The 19,163-nt window shown below is 43.8% G+C and overlaps 1 protein-coding gene across 1 annotated transcript; it reads right to left on the bottom strand.

Moving 5' to 3' along the window:
* Positions 1 to 56: 56 nt before the first annotated feature.
* Positions 57 to 18,815, bottom strand: LOC132195248 (dynein heavy chain, cytoplasmic). Its single transcript, XM_059617119.1, has 42 exons — positions 18,399 to 18,815; positions 18,010 to 18,097; positions 17,777 to 17,950; positions 17,449 to 17,704; positions 16,858 to 17,387; positions 16,543 to 16,801; positions 16,181 to 16,489; positions 15,984 to 16,119; positions 15,684 to 15,922; positions 15,494 to 15,628; positions 14,837 to 14,908; positions 14,374 to 14,781; positions 14,052 to 14,318; positions 13,691 to 13,996; positions 12,891 to 13,631; positions 12,472 to 12,828; positions 12,242 to 12,414; positions 11,854 to 12,187; positions 11,404 to 11,793; positions 11,187 to 11,347; positions 10,750 to 11,132; positions 10,273 to 10,694; positions 10,091 to 10,214; positions 9,947 to 10,035; positions 9,182 to 9,417; positions 8,946 to 9,123; positions 8,694 to 8,888; positions 8,246 to 8,617; positions 8,030 to 8,189; positions 7,402 to 7,975; positions 6,513 to 7,050; positions 5,926 to 6,458; positions 5,442 to 5,874; positions 3,979 to 5,382; positions 3,760 to 3,924; positions 3,135 to 3,701; positions 2,362 to 2,778; positions 1,790 to 2,101; positions 1,589 to 1,729; positions 1,368 to 1,533; positions 768 to 1,309; positions 57 to 658 (listed from the first exon to the last, which is right to left on the bottom strand). The coding sequence occupies exons 1-42, from the start codon at positions 18,649 to 18,651 to the stop codon at positions 218 to 220; spliced, it is 13,980 nt and encodes a 4,659-aa protein (XP_059473102.1). The 5' UTR covers positions 18,652 to 18,815; the 3' UTR covers positions 57 to 217.
* Positions 18,816 to 19,163: the final 348 nt, after the last annotated feature.

Here is a 19,163-nt window from a genome sequence, read left to right as displayed (position 1 = left end):
TTAATTATATCTTGCCCTGCCTAAAATGTGTTTGGAATCTAAGGAAAGAATTATAAACTGTTTGAATGAATAATTAATTTATTAAATATCTGGAAATAACTGGATTGTGAGGAATAGGAAATGGATTAACACAATAAATTTATTTTGACTTCTAATTTTCAAAAAACTAATGAACATTAATTAAGTATTCCACAAACCCAAACCAAATCAGAACTTTTTAATTAAGTGCTGTGGATGTGAGAAGAGCAACACCCCTCTCGTAAAAGCTGTGTGGATCTTGCCCAGGTGCGATGTTGAGGTCAACAGTGAAAAGCAGCTCAGTGCGAGTTGAGTTCAAGTAGACGGGCAGAGAGAGTTTTCCTTGCTGGCGAGGATCCAGACCAGAGGAAACCCTAATCCATCGCAAGAGGGTTACGGGCAGGTCCATCATGATGGTGGAGGTCAAATTCAGGGTGTTGCTTCTACACTGAGCACCCTGAAGCTTCAATCCGACGACAGCAAAGCTGCAATCGTCACCAGCTGAGGAGTTGTCCTCGGTGATGGTGACGTCAAGCATCAGCTCCTCTAGAGACCAGCTGTTGGCCTGAGCGATGCACTGTCTAGTTGCAGTGATGTATGCTTCCGGGTTCAAAAGGCCACCTAGCCACACTGGGAATGTCTGCAAAAATACATTTTTTGAGATAAATTTTCAGGGAATAAAATTATAATTATTTATGGTTTGCAGAAGCACGTGGAGGAGTAATAAAAATTAATATTCAGTGACAAACCTTAAGTTCCTTAGCTCCGCCCTGAGAAACAAGCTGCGAAACTTGTTGCAGTTGTTGGATGCGCTGGGCAAAGTCTGTAATCCACTGGATGACGGTGCAGCCTCTTGGCACGGTGTACCGACGCCAGCCTGGTGGCAGAATTCCTCGGACAAGTTCACTGAGCATGGTGCGGTGGTAGTTGGTCTGTTTCTTCTCAGCCTGACAAATGAGCACCACGTCATCAAGGTCGTGGATGACGTCTTGCAGGAGGCGAGCCCCAGAATTGACCTCTCGCTCAAAGTACCGGTACAGCGGATCTTTGATGTTGTCCACTGTGCGCCGCAGGGTGTTGAGGCTCTTGGGCAGCAGTTGCAGCCAAGTGCTTGCAGAGTTGTGCAAAGTTCGCATCCACAATGGCCGGCCGTCACCTTCGCTCAAGGGCAGGGACGCATCAAGACTCAGGGCGCCACCTTCGGCTGCTCCTGCCTCTTGGTTTGAGTAGGCCAACTCATCGTCGTCCTCCAGTTGCTGCATCTTTAACAGTTTGCTCACCAAATCCGTTCCTGAATATTGAAGGTTTTTAGTATTCATTTTTAGTGTGTGAAATTTAATTAAAACTACCTCTTGTGGTCAGAAGAACCTTCTCAGCGTTGTTAGGCAGGCCTAACCATGACGGCGTTTGCCTGTCGGAAAGAGTCTCGACCCAATGCAAAAAGTGGTCCCTGCGCACACCATCAGGCATTGTGATGTGGCGGCCACCAGCAGTGCCCCCGTCAACATTAGCAACCTAGCAATTATTTTCAGATAATAATATGCAAAAAAACCTATTCTGCAAGAAATACCAATGCAAAGTCTGGTTCAAAGCTGCGAGGAGTAAAGAGTTTGTTGAGGAACGAACTAAGCAGGCGCTGGTCAAAGTCATTATCAATCTTGCCTCCATAGATGCACTGCGACAGAAGGGTCACAAGGGCATCCCAAGGAACCTGTTTTTTTTTTTCAAATAAATAATAGATTGTTTATTTCTTTATTCTCGTAATCGTCACCTTATCTGGCGGCAGGTTGGTTCTGCCCATTGCAGTGGCTTCGATCCAAGTGTCGAGAGTGTCACAAGCCACCCTAAGGTCAGACTCATTGAACTCGTAATGCTTGGCCCAGCCCAACGGTGCGTATCGGAGTCGCTCTTGCACAATGGCATGGAACCAGGCAAGCAAGAAGTAGAGACGAGCTCTTTCGCTGGGCGCCTTCATCATGCGTGACGCTGGAATGGTGCTGAACGTGCGCAGGAGGTTGGCCCTGATGCCTGGTGGTGGCTCAAACACAATGATTCGACCAGCTCGTAGCAAATTAACGGGAACCTAAGCAAAAAAGGATGAAAAAAGGTTAATGAATATTTCAGATTATATATATACAGCACAAAATTAAATCACAATTTCAATTACATCACTATTATCGAGTGCTGTTTCTCTCAATTGTGGAACCAGTTTGTGCTGAAAGTTATTTACTTTGTAAGAAATTTTGATTCTATAAAAAGTTTTAGTTTCTTACATTTTATTTAAAATTAAATAAATGATCTTTTAGGTTCCGCTTTAGAAGAGAAGTATTTTAGTAAACGTACCTTTGGATTGATCTCCATAGTGAGGAACAGCCTGAAGCCTGCGTGTGGCTGCAGACTGTGAAGCTTCTTCTCCAGCTGCACAAGCCACTGAGGCGCAAGGTGCACATTCTTAAGAAGGACCCATCTGCCGGACTTGACGGCCATGTTGATCGCGCGGTCAGCCTGACTGAAACCTTCTGCTGAGCCAATGGCAATGCTGGCACACGGTCTACCCAGCTCTGCAGCCAAGTCATCAACGCGTCCTGAAGCGTCAAAGCCAGGGACAGAGCACAGCAGAGCGGGCACGTGGGCCTTCAACTCGGTCTCAACAATGGCCGTCAGGTCCAGTTCCTTTTCGGCAGAGGCCATGTAACTTTCACCCAAGACGGCCGACACAAAAATGTGAGCAGCGGCTACAACTCGATCTTGGCGGAACGCCTATGGAGTAAAAAAATTACAGAATTAAACATTTCGATCTAGAGAGGGTTTTGTTTTTTTAATTCAAAGAAAATCGTAACAAGAAGAATCTACTTCTTTTCAAAGTTCCGGTCTGAGGAGAAGATAATTTTTATTAAACAAAAATCGTCTTCCCTGTTGTCTTCAGATTTTTCAACAGTCAAAATCCGAAATTGCATTAGAAGCAAACACTGAGCTATGTTTATCATAAGCAATAAGCATCACACTGCAAGGAGATAATTCTCTTAAAGGAGTTATTTTCTCCTTGAAGTGCAGGAACGTTTTAAAAAACATTGCTCTCAAACTCTGAAATAATAGTTCAATAAAAAGAGACTAACCTGAATAACAAGCAGCCTATGCATTGCCTGTCCGATAGGACTTAGTGGCTTTTCTTCATCCCAAAGCTGGGGAACACAGACCTCGGGAGTTCCCTGCTGCAACCAGGCGCCAAACTCGGGCATTTCCTGGATCTTGTGAGCCAGATTTTTGAAAGCAGGCAATCTCAAGGACAGTCTCTGCATGGCTTCAAGTTGTTCTTGGCTGAGGCCTTCCAAGGCAGGCGCCTTTGTGGCCAGAACCACACCCTCCTTTCCACGGAGGAAGAAGGCAAACTCCGAGTCCAGACTTGGTTCAGCAGGCACACCTCTCAGGTGGATTCTGCAGAGTAGGATGGCCAAAGTGAGGCGGTCGTTGTGCAGCATGCCTCTGGCTACCCGCTCATAGCAGACGTTGAACAGGTCGCTGGTGATGGTCGCCAAACGATGGCCGTGGTCGCTCACGTTCTGCAGCTTCGGGTTGTTCAGCAATACGGAGCTGAAGATGTCAAGGAAGAATTGCAACGAATACTGGTACAGGAAATGAATCTGGTTGAGGCTATCCATTGTGAAGTACATGTTGCTGCATGCCTGGAAGATACAAATTTTTGTTGAAGCAAGAATGTATGCATGAATGACAAATTTATACCTGAGAAAGTGGCATGTACTGTTGAGAGACAGCCTCAATTTCACCAATGACCTTGTCGGTCTCCTCAACCTTCTTGCTGATTTCAGCAGCCTCATGCTTCAACGTTTCCAAAGTAGCGATCACACTGTCATCGTCAAGAATCTTGCCCTTGGCATCATTAAGAGCCTGTTTAAAATTTCAAGTAAATAAAACAAATTTTTTTAGTCATATCCATCAAACCTGAAGAAGTGATTTCTCAAGCTGCCTCAACCTGAGGTGGAATTCCCCTTGCAGCTTGAGCAGATCGGAACGCTTTTCATCAATATCCGGACGCTCAGCCTTCAGCACTTGGTTCAAGCACTGGCTCTGCAGAGAAGACCTGGTGACGGTGAAGTTGACAAAAGTCACCCTTGAGCAGATGTCTGGCGGAAACTCAACAGTCGGGTCTCTGGTTGAGAGAAAGATGACAAATGAAGGTGACAGATCTATGTCTTGGTCGCCAAGAGTGATGAGGACACGACCTCCAGTTCGTCTCAGCTCACGATTAAGCACGGGATTGAGGATGGGGTCGTAGTTCTCAACGTCCTGCACAAGCAACGGGTTGCCAAAACGCAAGGCTGACTCCAAGTTCTTTCTAAAGGAGTCGTCAAGGAAACTGGTCTTGGTGATCTTTTTGTCTTTGAACTCGTTCATAATGAACTCTGTTGCCTGACCTGACGGATCAATGATAAGTGGGTAGCGGTTGAAGCGCTTCAGCATGATGGCGTTCTCAGTGCACAGGTCATCCGTTGGTAGGGCATTTGCTTGCCAGCGCAGACGTTCATCTGGATTGGACAGATACTCTGTTCTGGCGATGTCTGCTCTGAACTGCAGACCTGCCTGCTGAAGGTGATGGATCCACATGCTGAAAAGATTCTGTCTGTAGTGCTGGTCAAAGTAGCCGGCATAGGCCAGGAAAGCAGAGGATAGAAGGACGTCTCCAATGATAGTAGACATTTGTGACTTGAAAGTCTCGCTTGTGGCCTCCCAACGTTCTCTCTCGATACCAAGGGACTTCAGCAGAGCTATGGACCTGTCCACCTTGCCCTGGACGCTTTCCAAGTCCAATTTTATGGCCTGCGCTTGAGAAATCAACTGGGCATATTCCTCCTTGTATGAGGCAATACTCTGCTCAAGCTGGGCAATCAAGACCTTGACCTCGTCGCCCTTGCTTGAGTTCTCAGCAGCCTGCGACTCCAAAAAGTCGAGCTCCTCTCTCAGCGGCTCAACTCGCTTCAACATGTCCGCATACTCAATCTGAGCAATGGCCCACTTGACCATAGGGCCACAAGCCATGCTGGCGCGGTTAACTTTCTCAAAGCTGTAGTCTGGATTGCTTAGGTACTTGGACCTCATCTTCTCACGGACGTCATCAGAAATTTGGTCCGTCTGGAAGTTGTTGACGATGGTATTGATGAAGTTGTCTCTCATTACAACAGCCCTGATTGCCTTCCAGTCGGAGGCGTTTTCGCCCAGCAAAAGGCAAATAGACTCGAGGGCCACTTTCACCAAAGCAGGTGGGTTGGCCATAGAACGCACTTCCACAAGGTGCTGCTTTTTGATGGACTTGACGGCTTGCTCAGCATCTTTCACAGCTGGTTCCACCTAAAATAACAAATACAATTTATGATGTATTCATACTTCACAAAGCTAAATTGTTTTACCAAAGCTAAATCTGCCATCACATCTTGTTGTTTTTGACTAATTTGCACAGTCTGGATTTCGAGGGCAGCCTGAATTTCCTGGCTTTGCACCTTCTTTTGCTCTGCTTCTTGCTGATCCTTGACCATTTGCTTCAGCTTTGCGTTAGCAGCATCGTTCTTTGCATTCAGCTCCTGTGATTTCACTGCAAGGGACTTTTGCATCTCCTCGACTTGTTCAACAGTTTCAGCGATTTTGCTGAGACCGACATTCAGATGGAGCTGCTGTTCTTCAAGATCAGAACGTTTCTCATTGTAAAGTTTGACAAAGTGGTTGATAAAGTCAAGGTAATGGCGAGGAGTAATAGCCATGGTACGGCCACCACGCTTAGCCAGTCGAATGTTGGCCTGATGCAGAGTTTGATGAACATAGACAAAAGCGTTGATTACCGCATCCCTAGATATTTCAAAATTAGATTTCAATAACTTTTAATTAATTTTTGTTTACCTATGATTTGGAGAAGAAGGGAGCATGGAACAAGTGGCAGGGAAAAAGTCGGGGGCTTTCCAAGTAGGCCTGTCCAAATCAATCTTGTTGGTGAACTCCTTGCCCACCTGGTAGAGGGCTCCGTCTGACCAGTCACCGAACCAGTTAAGAACACATCTGTTGAAAAGAGCAGGCGAGGTGGCGGCTCTATCTTTGAGTCCCTCCGAGGACGGGTTCATGGTGAAGACGACATGAAGATTTTTCATGACTTGTCCAGTGAACCACTTGTAGAGCTCATCGTGGGAGTCAAGCATCATGCCCTCCCTTTGAGCGCCTTCCTTGCACTGGGTCATCAGAGTGGTGTATTCGTCGCCCTCAAACAGGCCTGGAACTTCACCGTTGGCTAGCAGGGTGTTCATCCTTTCCAGGAAACCAGACTCTAGGACGTTTGACTCATCTAATATGAAAGCAATCTTTTCATCTTTGCAACCTGAGCGGCGCAGAACTGATCGGAGATCTTCATCAAAGTCTTCACTTGTGTATTTGTTGTGAACCTAAAATTCAAAGATTATTTAAAGGAAAAATCAAGCAAATGATTGTTTAATTACCTTAATCTGGAAGACGTTGAGACCATTCATCCAAGCAACAAAACGGCAAAGAGTGGTTTTTCCAGCACCAGAAACTCCAATGAGAAGAACATGGCCCTGAGGCTGCCTGAAAATTCTGTCGATTCGCAGTGCGTGATCAAGGACTTCATCAAAGAGCACTAAAGGCACGTCCAGTTCCTCTTCGTAGAAAATCTTTAATCTGGCAGTGACATAATCTCTCAATTGATTTCTGTCCACAGGCACATAGTCCTTGCTGAGCCAGTTCGAGTACAAGATTGGCCTCTGAAGGGCGGTGCTATTGTCAGCGCCAGGGAAGTGCTTCTTTGCCACGGCATCAATGTTCTCGCTTGTCCAGCGGCGCTCAGTGTCGTCGACAAGACGATCTTGGAATAGTCTCAATGCTTCATGGGCCCACAGGCGCACCAAGCCTTCCACAGACAGTGTCTCCAAAGGACGAATGGCTTCGCAGATGCCACGTACCCATCGAGTCATTTCACGAGGAGAATACACATAATGCGGCTGCATATCTTGAGTGAATCTACAAAATGCAGAATTTAAATTTGTAATATAAAATTTACTAATGGGGAAGATTCAATAGACTTAGAATAAGGGCTTATGCCCAGGCCTAAGGGATTTCGCCTGAGCACAAGGCTCTTAGTCCCAAACGTAAGCCCTTAGGCTTTTGATTTTTATTTTATCCTCATTTTCATGATCCTCACACAATTCTGATCCGAATAAGTTAATTGATCTTTGAAATTGGTCAAAATTTAAAATTTTTGTGAGCATGTTGACAATATTTGAATAATCAGCTGATTCGATTATAGCACGGGTTCAATGTCTATCCCGCAACGCAGGTCTAGAAACAGTTATCCCAAATTGATAATATTACCTCTCTTGAGAAGCAAGGTAGAATTCAACCATAGCATTGGTGAGAGGCTCAGCATAGCCTCTGAGTGGAGGCACAAGTCGGAGCATAGCTCTACTGAAAGTTCCGTAGATTTGCTTCAATGAAGTTTCTCCTGGGTAGTCGACGTAAATGACGGGAACGTGACGCAACAGGCGATGGGAAAGTGGCTTTCTGCCAGGGTCAGTGGGTGGATTGCAAGCGCCCACAAACTGGATGCGCTCTAGAGACACCCAAGCTTGGTCAGAGGCACGATAGAAGCCCTTCTGCTCAACCAGCTGGCGCAAGAATGAAATTACTCGTTGGGTGCCGTACTGGTCCATATCGGGCAAGTTGATCTCATCACAGAAAAGAACGAGCCACCTGCCTAGCTGCACTGGAGCCAAAACCACGCCATTGGGTGTTTTGCGATACTCACAGTAGTGGTCAAAGGTCTTAAGCAATAGCTCTGGAGTGGTGGCAGAAGAGAAGTTGAGACCGACGACTTCCATGTCAGGCAGAGCACGTAGTGCCGAGAAAAGAGTCATCGTCTTGCCAGAGCCGGGTGGGCCACAGAGAACTACACACGGAACATTTTTTAAAGATATTTAGAATATCTAAGTATGTTACTCACCAAGAGGTTTGTGTTCAGCAAGCCAAGTGTACAGAAGCGTCTCATGGCGAACTGTATCTAAAGTGGGCACCACTACATCGGGGGCTGCAACTTTGTGGGTCTCAACTTCAATTTGAGGCACCTTGTTAGACCATGGCTGCCACTCTCCTTGAATGCTCACCTGAGCAAAATAACACATTTAAAATATTATTGGAATAAAATAGAATTAATACTAACCTCGTAATCAATGATGGGGATATTGCTTGTTGGAGGCAAAGGAATAGTGGCAACAGAGCGGATGAAATCACCCAGATCGGAGCGCACTTTTAGCTTGGCATCACCAGCAAAACTCCAGAGCAATGCATACACAAGGTAGCGCTGGATGTAGTGCTCAGCTTGTTCAGGTGGCAACGGGAAATCAGAGTGCGAATGGTTGTATTGCAAAATGTTGCGAACACCCTGGTTCAGCATAGAGAATAGCGAGTTCAGGGCACGCAGGCGAGTGAAATCCATGATGTGCTCTTGCTGAGTGGCAAACTCAAGACAGCGTACAACAAGTCCGTCAGGAGCAAAGAAGGGCTGGAAGATGCTGGCAGCTTCTCTCTGAACCTGCGACAGAAAAAAATTTTAATAGTCCACTTAGTTTAATGGGCGACTTTCAATGGGAATTTTTTTAATTGAATACCTTTATTGCAGGAGAGAGGTCCTCTTCTTTCTCTTTTTTGAAATTAGCCTCTTCCTCACCTTCGTCAAGGGAATGTTGTCTAAGGCGGTTCATGAAGTGCTCGAAAATCATTTCTGTGGAAAGAACGTCTTCTGAGAACCAGACCATGCCACAACGGGATACTGTAGCTAAAGTGGCAAACTTCAAATCTTGCACCTGAAAGTAATTGAATGATAAAAAAGAGCTCATAAAACCAGTGGTAAAATTACTGACCTCGAACATGATCCTAACATTAGGTGGAAGTGAGAGACGCTCTCCGTTAGGCAAGGTGAGCAGTTTGTTGTCATCAAGCACGGAATTAAGATTCTCAACCCACTCAGGGTCAACATCACCATCAAAGATAATCCACTGGCGCTTGTTGATCTCACCACGAACGTTGTCAATGATTTTTCTAAAAAATAAATATGTACAATTATGCAAAAAAGTTAGTTAAAAGAGTGCTGAAGTACCTAAGAATGTGAGTGAAAAGACCATCGGTCCATTCTCTGGTATTAGGGTCGAGAACACCATAGAGCGCTTCTTTGCTCATAGCCTTAGGGTCAATGACATGGGCAACACCCTCTACCCCTTCAAGCCTCTCAAGGGCCTTGAGGAGAACTCTCCAGGCTGTGCTTTTTCCAGAACCGGATGGACCAACCATCATCAAACCGTGGTTCAAGCTGCAGATTTGGTACAATTGTAGGACCTAAAAGATTTTTTAATGATAATTCAGCTGAAATTATTTCTAACACCCAAACATGAAAAAGAATCACATTGATTTTAACAATGAGAAATCAAAAGTAAAATTGTAGTGATTGAAGATTGTAATATTCCGTGAATAATGAGTGATGGTGGTAATACTTATGTTAACACCAATGATAGATAAAGAGATTTGGGAAAGTTGGCCTCAATAAAAAAAGTGCTGTTTGCAAGTAAGCCATACAATTGGGGTGCAGCCCAAGCTTTGGTTGAATATATAGCAAAAATTAACTTGAGTGCCGTTATATTCTTACCTTCTCGCACCATCCTTCCCCTAATGAATCCTGTGTTAAGAGCACAGGAGAGAAATTAAGTAGGCTTATAATACATTATTTTTCACAAACCATTGCTGTCATATTAAAAGTTTGTTCTAAAAATTCATTCCAGAAATGCAACTATTGCAAAAGTGCGAGAGCTTTCTTTAATGTTAGTAGGCCAAATTGGGGGTGCCCGCTTAAAATTAAACCAAAAATTACCTTTTCCATCCAAGCACCACCTTGCTCCTCTCCTTCTCCACAAACGAGGAATTCTTCTTGGCAGACTTTGCGGATATGGTCCTTTAGGCCTGAAAAAATAAGAAAATTAATTTCAAAATAGAATATTTGTTTGGCTATTATTACCTTTCATCTCTGCTCTAGTATAGCCAACGTTGGGGAATACATCAGACAACAGTGAGAAGAGCAGAGGTATGTCTTCAGCCACTAGTTTGGGTACCATAGTTTCACAAACAGATTGAATCAAAATCTGAAATTGTTACCAAAGTGTCAAAAACTGGATAATATTATTTGTAATTAATGCCAACCTCTTGTTCTGGCAGGTTTTCAGCAATAGCTGCCTCATCGATGGTCTCATTTCCTCGGGCTCTCATATCATCTCTAACCTTTTGAATGCGGTCTCTCTTGACATTGCCTGCAGACACAAGCACTGATTTCAGTGCTCGTAAGCCAAAGTCGTAATGAGACTGATTGGAAAGCTGCTCATCGCACAGTTTGAAGAAAGGCACAATCTTTCTGGCCAGGGTTTCAGCACTGCGGAAACCTTGAGAAAACAGCATCACCTCTGCAATCAATTGCCTGTCTGGCTGAGTCATTGCCAGGGAACGGAACAATTTCTTCAAGTTGTCTGGCAGGTTGGAGCGTCCAGCATAACCAGGGTTCATAGTGATGAAGATTGCCATGTCTGGGTTCACAGAAACTTGCTTGCCGACCAATTCCACTGAAATATCTGCAAGAAAATCAATCTTTGGTATTGTAAAGAAAATCTTTGCTGAAGTTCTTACGGCCTTCTTTGTTGCTTTCCTGAGTGGACTTGAGAGCTTCCTGGATTGTTTGCACTTGCTGAGACACAGCCGACAACATTCTCTCTTCCAGTCGGTTGAACTCATCAAAGCAACCCCAAGCGCCAACTTGGCAAAGACCAACAAAAATCCTGCCCATGGCTTGGAAGTCGAAAGTCTCGTCACAGTTGAAAACAAGCACAAATCGGCCAAGCTGGTGGCCAAGGGCTTTTACAGACTCGGTCTTTCCAGTGCCTGCCGGTCCGAATGGAGAACCTCCAAGGCGGGACTCAAGTGCCTGAGTCATCGTCAAGTAGCATCGGTCTGTCAACGGAGTTTGCACAAGACGATCTTGCACTCCCAAGTACTCGAAGCCATAGAAGAACCTGCAAAACGTCAAATTGTCCAAGATTTGAAAAACTAATTTTGATTTATATAACCTGGCATTGGCCATGTGAATAGTCAGTTGTTGAAGGACATCCGATTGCCGGGGATCAAAATAGAATCTCATTTCAGTAAGCCACTCAAAGGCCTTTGGCGAGTTGACCTTTCCAGCAATCAACCTTCTTGTTACAGTTCTCTTATGAACAAACTCGTTGATCTACATACACAAAAGACGCTAGTTTGGACATCAGATAATTTTAAATTTAATTTTACCAGGTGCTCAAGTTTCTTCCTCCTAAGCTGGGGCTGCTCTTGTAAAACGGAGTCAGCAAGCACATTCAGAGTGTTCTCGACTTGAGTCAGAACTCTTTCCAAAGGAGCTGAAGAGCTTGAAGGGCCGGAAGCCTCAATCTGCTTCAGGGCTGCTTCCACGTCTTCTGACCACAGAATCTGTGCGGCCAACACAACGATCTGTGCTTGGTATTTGTCACACCATTCCATGTAAAGTTGAGGATCAATGCTGCCTTCCTTGAACTGCTTGATGTCTTGGACCGCTTGTGCTAGACATGAGGCCAATGTCATTCGCATTGCTTTCTCAACTCTAGTAAGCCACTCATTGATCTTGGGATATTCGACAGTTGAAACTGGCTCAAAGAATTTAACCTGAAAATATTTTGTACATGTATATGATTTATTTTTCAAATTTAAAGCTGAAAATCAAACCTCTTCTCCTTCCCGAGAGGCAATGCCAGTGATCACAGTGTTGTCTTCATTCAGAAGAATAGAAGCAACTCCCGCAAACATCTTTTTGAAGTGTTTTTGCAAGCGGGCAATGTTCTTGCTGTTGCCAATAATTTCTAGCAAGTCCTCGTCACCAACAAAGTAGAATCGGGGGAACGAAGTTCTCTCTCGCTCCAAATATTCACCAAGAGCTTTCTGTATTTTGCCCAACAAGTCTGCCAGCCGCTCCAGAGATCTCTGAACTGCTGGGATATTTAACACGTCCATGACCATTGGTGACTTAGCTACTTTCTTCATGAGACCCAAAAATTCCGAGCTGAAATTAATAATATCCTATATTTTACTCTCTTTAAATGTTAAAACTACTAACCTGATGCTCTGGAAGCGCGACGTCTCAACGGGGAGCAGCGTTTTGATGTCAGCGCTGCCTGAGAAAATTCCTTCCAAGTATACCCAACGCCTCTGGACGTCAATCCAAACGTCAAACAAGGCATTGATGCGGTTCAGTTTTTCTTCCCATGTAAGAGCTTCTTCTTCAAAAACCTAATGAAGAGAGATTTTAAGAAAACCTGCTCACATCATCACTTATTATCCACTTACTTTGTAGTATGGCGAGAGTTTCATAGCTGCCAGTGAGTTAATGTGCTCTTTAACCTTGTTGAAAAGATCATCCCAGCCTCTAATAAGCCTGCACTTGTTCTGATAATTGATGAGATCTAGCTCGTAGCTCTGCCATGATTCTCGAACTTGTTTGAGGAACTCCTCAAGGGCCATCTCGCCTTGGGCAACAAGAATCACGTCCTTGACGACTGACTCATTCTTACGCAGATCGACATCCCAAACTTGGCCAAGGGTCAATTCAGAAAGAATCCAGTTGACTCGGAGTTGCCTCATTAGCTGCTTCCAGTGACGCTCTTTCAAAGCATCCGACTTCAATTCCACAATCATCATGTTGACCTAAATAGCAAAAACATTTAATATTAAAGTAAAACTTCACATATAAAAATTTGCATTCCAACCTTGGTATAATTCTGCAGGAGTTTCTTGACATACTCGTAGGAAGAGTACTGTCTTAGCCTAGCAGGCAATTCTTTCAATTGATTCATCAGAGTGTCAAGCTGCTGGCGGAGCTTTCTTGGCTGCACAGACAACCACGGTTTCTCTCTGAGTTCATCTATCTGGTTCCAGATCCTCGAGAGCTCAGACCAAACTCCTCTGAGGTCTTGAAGTTCTTCGTAAACGACATTCATGCGGTCCTCACTTGTGCTGATGCCGCCAGGCTCCTGCAGCTCCAGAGCTTCCTTAGCTTTGGCAACATTGTCCCGTTCTTCCTTCAGCCTCGAGTACTTGCTCTCAAACAATTGCAGCTGCTGCAAGGCCTCCTCAGGTCGAACTGATCCTTCAACTGGCTTACCACGCTCCCATTCTTCGAGGAAATCGTTTGTACGTGATTCCACTGCCTTGTTCTCAGTGACGATCTTCAGCTGAAGACTAGCCACTTGCGACTGGATGGACGAGTCTTTGCGCTTGATGATTTCGTTAAAGGCACCCCACTCGCCTTCAATGTTGTCAGCATGCAACCAGCTGGAGGGGAACTGGAAGCGCTGTCGCTCAAGAATGCGCTGACCTTCACGATAAGTTTCAACCAGCTTCTCCCAGCTGCGCATCTTCCGTTTTAGAGACTGAACATAAGTAATGAAGCTGACAGCATCAGATGTGCTGGCTGACTCAATACTCTGCTGCTCCAATTCACTACGAGACTGAAATTTTCAAGATAATGCGTCAGAAAGGCAGTATAAACAATAAAATATTTGCATACTTTGGAAACTTCTGAGTGAAAATCAGCCATCTCGTTTCCAAGCAGAGAGCCAAACTTGCTCAACGTCTCTTTGTGCCAAGAGTCGTACTTCAGTGAAACCTTACTCTGGACTTTGGCATAGTCAATGACAATTGGCCCAAATTCTTTGCGAGTGTCGGTGGTGTCGAATGTGGCTCTTGACGTTTTAATGTCACTCAAGCACTTCATCCACAAGTTTATATCAGTGCCGAGACGACCATACAAATTGTCAGCTTGCAAATCCCAAAGTGCCTGGTAGCAAAGCCATTCTTTGACGTAGTTTTGAATCTAAAAGAACACTTTTGATAGATTAAAATAAAAAGTTGTCATTTAACGCAAATACCTGAGTCCATTTGCTAATTACAGCCCTGTAGGCTCCAGCAAGCACACCTTTGCCTTCTGGCATCTTGGACAGCAAGTTTCTGTACGTTTGGGAAGTAGGTTTGTCCAAGCCAACTTGATATCTTGAACTCTGGATTCTAGTCTGGCTGAGAATAATAGCCTGCCAGGCAAATAGCTGCCATTGAATCTGTAGCAGAGCCTCATCCACATTTGGGTGAACATACATAGTTTGATTGGTGATCCTGATTTCATGCAAGTGGATAGTGATCTAAAAAGTTGGATGAATTTTAATTGAAATAATCTGAATAAGTTTTAAAACTTACCTGAGGATCACCTCCTGGCTTATGGGTAGGCTTGTCAGGGGCATCAGTGTCCATGCTGAGGTCAACTTCTTCTTTCTTGCCCTCAAGCGCCTTTGTCCATGCTTGAATGCCAGCTTGCAATCGAGCTGCTAGTTTTTTCTCAACCTCTTCATCAAGCCGAGCCACCCAAAGCTGCAGATTAGAGTATTGCTTCAGACTCAGATCGTCGACTGCGTCTTGAATCTTCTTGAGGATTTCAGAGAAGGTGTTGGCAGAATATGGGCAAGTTTCCAATGAGCGCACATCTGCGTCAAGTTGTTCTTCGAGGACCAGCAGGTCTTCAACTTTCTCTTGGAAAGTGAACACGGCCTCGGCAAAACGGTTCACATATGGATCCAGTTTGTAACTTTCCCAGACAAGACCAATGCCCTAAATGGATAAAATTTAGAGTTGTCTTCAAAATAATATATGAAATTACACTCACCTCTGCAATCATTGTTTGGACGTCTTTGTGGAGCCCAGCAACCAGGAGGACAATGTTTGGCTTATCCTCAATCTGAAACATTAAGTCCTTTATGAGACATTGTTGGCCTTATGTTTTCTTAATAAAAAAGAACAACAAAAATATATTCTTTGTTATATACAATTTTGTGTTTTTGTCGAGCAAGAAATTAATTAAAAACATCAAAGTTCAAAAATCGTCACTTCCAGAAAGGGCAGGTAGCAAAGCAGCTTTTAATTTTCTTCTGCACTGAAAGCTAAGTATTGTTTGAAGAAGAGAAAATCTGCAAAGCCCACTGAACAGCCATTAATACTTCGCGAGTGTGAGCTGCTTTAAGTCAGCTGCCACATTTTGTGTGTGTGTGTGTGTGCCTAAAGAAAGACTTAAGCATGTATTTTGATAGTTTGCTACAGGAAAAGCACAGAGAGCAGCCTGAGGGTTTGGAAAGAGAGGGTCATGAAAACAACCAACAGCCATTGAATGGACTCGTCTACCTTTCCTGACGAAACGCTCCTATTGTTCAGCTGATAAAATTACCAAATGTGTTTGTCAAAACTTTATTCATATCATAATGTCTTTATATATAATATTCTATGATATTCCAAATTCCAAATGTCTACATATTAAATTTAGTTGTACCTTTTCTAAAGTCCTCTCATAAGTGCGTACACTTTCGATCAGAGAAATTGCAAATGGGTAGAGCTGATTTGCCTGGTGGGCTTTGTTTACAATAGCCAGTGGCACACGGAAGCCAAGGTTCTTCAAATTTCGCACCTTAGAAAGAAATAAGAGTAAAATTTAAGATGACCAATAAATAATAATAAATTACCTCTTTGCTAAGGGTGATAATCTCTGGCAAAAAGTTGACCTTGAGCTTGAGAACCGAGCCCCTGCCAGAACGGCTGCGTTGACTCTCTATTGTGAAGATGCGGCCCGTCACGCCCAGATTCCTAGCTTGCACATTTCTTGACCAATCATCAAATATTTCTTGTGTGTTCAGTTTGGCTCTGAAGCTGTCTCCATCTGCTTTTAACTTTTGGCCTTCAATGTGGTTCTCCCAGCCTTTGCCTGTACAAACCATAAGGGCAAGTTAAAACTAGGCCGCAAGTAAACAAGAAAATAAACTTGCCTAGAACATCCTCAACACGTCGCAAGTAAGCAGTAAGTTGGCGATCAATCTGTCTGGCCCAAACAATTGATCCAGATACTGGAGGTAGATCATGCACTCCACTCATTCTACTGGCCTTACTTTGAGGATATTGAACCTGCACTCAACACAAAACAATTTTTTTAGTTAAAACAGCAAAATTTATAATCCAATCATACTTTGAACTTCTCATGAAGCGCTTCGATATCATCTTTCACTCTTTGAATGAGCTGTGTCTGGTATTCTCGGATGGCTCCCCTAATGTGGGGGCGGACAAAGAGGGCGTTGAAGCGCGAGAAAATGCGGAACATCTCATTAGCATTCTTTGCAGTTCCGAGCTGATCGCGCAGCCTTGCTGTAATTCTAGCCTCAACACGGTCGATTCGCTCCTCATAGCGACGAACAGCAGCTTCCCATGCCTCAGTACCTTCTCGAGAAATGTCCAAGCAGTCAACTTCTTTCACGTTTTCATAAGCAACATTCACTTCCTACATAATAATTGGTTAACAAATAATGCATTGTGTAAGCTCATAAATCCAACCTCTATAGCACTGGCGTCATTAGCTTCCAGGGAAAGGAATTCCTTGCCAGGCTGTTGGCCTTCTTCGCCCTGAGTAATAGCTTGGTTGTCACCCTGCTTGCCAGTTGGTCTCAGGACGCGCACAATGACTGTACGAAGCTGCTCGTGTTGACGACGGAAGCGCCTCATGTGCTCCATGCGGGTTTGGAGCTTTTTGTGAGCAGGTTGGACACGCCACACCATTTTTAGATGTTCGTCACGCTTCTTCTTAACAATATCTCTGTAAATTAAGTATAATTTATATTTTTCCAACAAAAAAGTGACTCAAGTATGTACCTCAGGAGGCCCTGAAGTTTGTCGTATTCATCGTCCCAGCAGGAGAATACTTCAAAGCACTTGCTCATGACCTTATCAAAATCATCAAACGGGATGTGCATCAATCTTCTCGTGCCCAAGACTTTCAATAGCTGGGCCATGAGATCTCTGGAAATGGCCTCAACCAGTCGGAGACATCGTTGGATGGGATATTTGGTGGACCGAATCTTGCGCAGGTGGCTGAAGATTGCAGTCAAAGCTACTCTTATTCTGTCCAGCTCAGTGGCAGATAATAAATCATTTATCGGGAAGTCCTTCATGAGTGGGTTGTAGTCATTGACTGTGGCCAGCGCTTGTTTCAAGCCAGTGTCCGTGTCAAAGGAGACGGTGGCGTGAAAACGCTTTCCATGTTTCAGAATGTCTAAAGTCAGACCCACTTCAAGACTTTCCCGCTTTTCCTGGATGCGCAACAGCGCCCTTTCCAAGTTCAGCCAGAAGCTCACTTCTTGCAATGCAGTACCAGATGAAGGATCTCGGTCCAGTTTAGTAACCTAAGGTTAATACATTATAATAAGGGTGCACAGTTATTTTTCAATATAATTTGAAAATTACCTTCTGAATTTCTTTGATCCACCGATTTACGCCATTCTGGAGCTGATTAAGGAAGGTAGAGTCTTCGATCCTATCCCCAAAGTCAGCCACTTTGGGCTTTCGATCTTGCTCCATGCACTTCTTGATGATTGTGGCAACAGTTGCGTGCACAGGTAGCGAAATTTCAGGAATATCGATGTTCTGCTGTAGATGCAAAAGACCCATTTCAAGCTCAGCAATTTTCTTCTCAACTGATGGTGCCATTTTATCCCCTTCTCTATAAAAGAAAAATTAAAATTATAGATTGCTTTTTTTTCAGAATTAAACGTAAAATATAAAATAGTTGTACCTGTCTGATCTGCCAGACTCTCTGATATATGACTTAAAGTATGGAGCTACAGCGCCACTAATGAAGGCGTGCAGAGTCTCGTAGGGCGAGTCTTCGCTTAGGTTCATCACCCGCATTTGAGATGGAATGCTCTTGTCAGCTTCAATCACGGCAAACCTCTTAAGGCATACAAGACTAAACAGAAAAAGGGTTATTCCAATAAAAGATAACGATTTTTTTCTTTATTAATTAACCTGGTCATTTTTTGGTTCAGAAACTGGACTTCATTTGATAAGAGATACTGGACATCTTTATCATCTTCACCCTGCTCACTGTCCTCCTCTATTTTTTATAAAAGTGTCATCATTTATTTCATTTTCAATCAATCACAATCAATATTGCCAACTAGAGGTAGCCGCAAAAATTAGCAAAAAAAATAATAATAAACAAATAAACAAGCCATTGACCCTCTGCTCCTGGCTCCGCCTACTCAAGACAGTGACTCATTTGGTGCTCAAATGGCCGATTCTTTTTATCAGATTGATAAAATGGCAATTGTACTAAGTGGATCAATTCCATGTTAAAATGGATGAAAAATTTTGAGCTACAATCAAGTTTTTTTTAATTAAAAAAGGTATATTACCTTTGAGGGATTGGCGCTGAATAAACAGGGCCCGAGTTTGAGGGTCGGCAATGAATTTCCGTAGGGCCTCTTGGTATTCCTTGGCCTCGAGACAAGCCTTAAGATTTGTGGAAGGCTGCTCGTCATTTTCCAGGAGAAGTGTAACGACGTGCTTGAGATAGTTGGTGAGCACGTTCGTGTCGGCAACGGCGACATTCTGGATTTCGGGTGGAGCATCGCCCGCTCCACCGGTGTCACCCACTTCGGCGCTCATCTTAAGCTTCTGTCCGCTTTGGAAGAAGCGGATTCGGCTTTTCGACTACTCTAAGTTAGGTTTTGATTCTGATTTAAGCTGGAAAAAATGATCTGATGGCGAAAATCGGCCAAAATTCGCGACGATTAGCAGGACACGTCAAAGTCCTCCGAAATCTGTAGCAAAGTGGGTGTGGTCAACCGTGAACCGTGTAGGAGCACTGGGAGGTTTCCATTGGCTGGCACCGAACTTTTTAACATTTTCTGAGCGCGAAAATATTTGCATTGCACCCCAGTCGTACGCAAAGCTTTTTTTCCAGAGAATGCACGCATAGAATGATTTGCTAAGTTTTTTTCCGGTTTTTTCATGAACGACATTTTATAATTGAAAAATAAATAAATTAATGTAATAATAAAAAAATAGCTTAGTTAAAATTGCATTTTACGCATTTTACATATAAAAAATAAAAAACAATTTATTTTATTATGAGTATTTAAAAAGATTCCCTATTCACGATAGTCGATAACTCACTG

This window comes from Neocloeon triangulifer, unplaced genomic scaffold, assembly GCF_031216515.1.
Source record: "Neocloeon triangulifer isolate White Clay Creek 2 clone unplaced genomic scaffold, ASM3121651v1 ptg000001l, whole genome shotgun sequence".
NCBI classification, from domain to species: domain Eukaryota; kingdom Metazoa; phylum Arthropoda; class Insecta; order Ephemeroptera; family Baetidae; genus Neocloeon; species Neocloeon triangulifer.
The sequence above is the reverse complement of the archived record's forward strand: the minus strand, read 5'-3'. Positions and strand labels throughout refer to the sequence as shown.

Coding starts and splice junctions, on each gene's coding strand:
- LOC132195248 (XM_059617119.1), bottom strand. CDS start 18,651: ATGAGCGCCGAAGTGGGTGACACCGGTGGAGCGGGCGATGCTCCACCC. Junction 12,415..12,471: donor AACTCTCGCCATACTACAAA/GTAAGTGGATAA, acceptor TCTCTTCATTAG/GTTTTTGAAGAAGAAGCTCT. Junction 9,124..9,181: donor CTTTTCACTCACATTCTTAG/GTACTTCAGCAC, acceptor TTTATTTTTTAG/AAAAATCATTGACAACGTTC.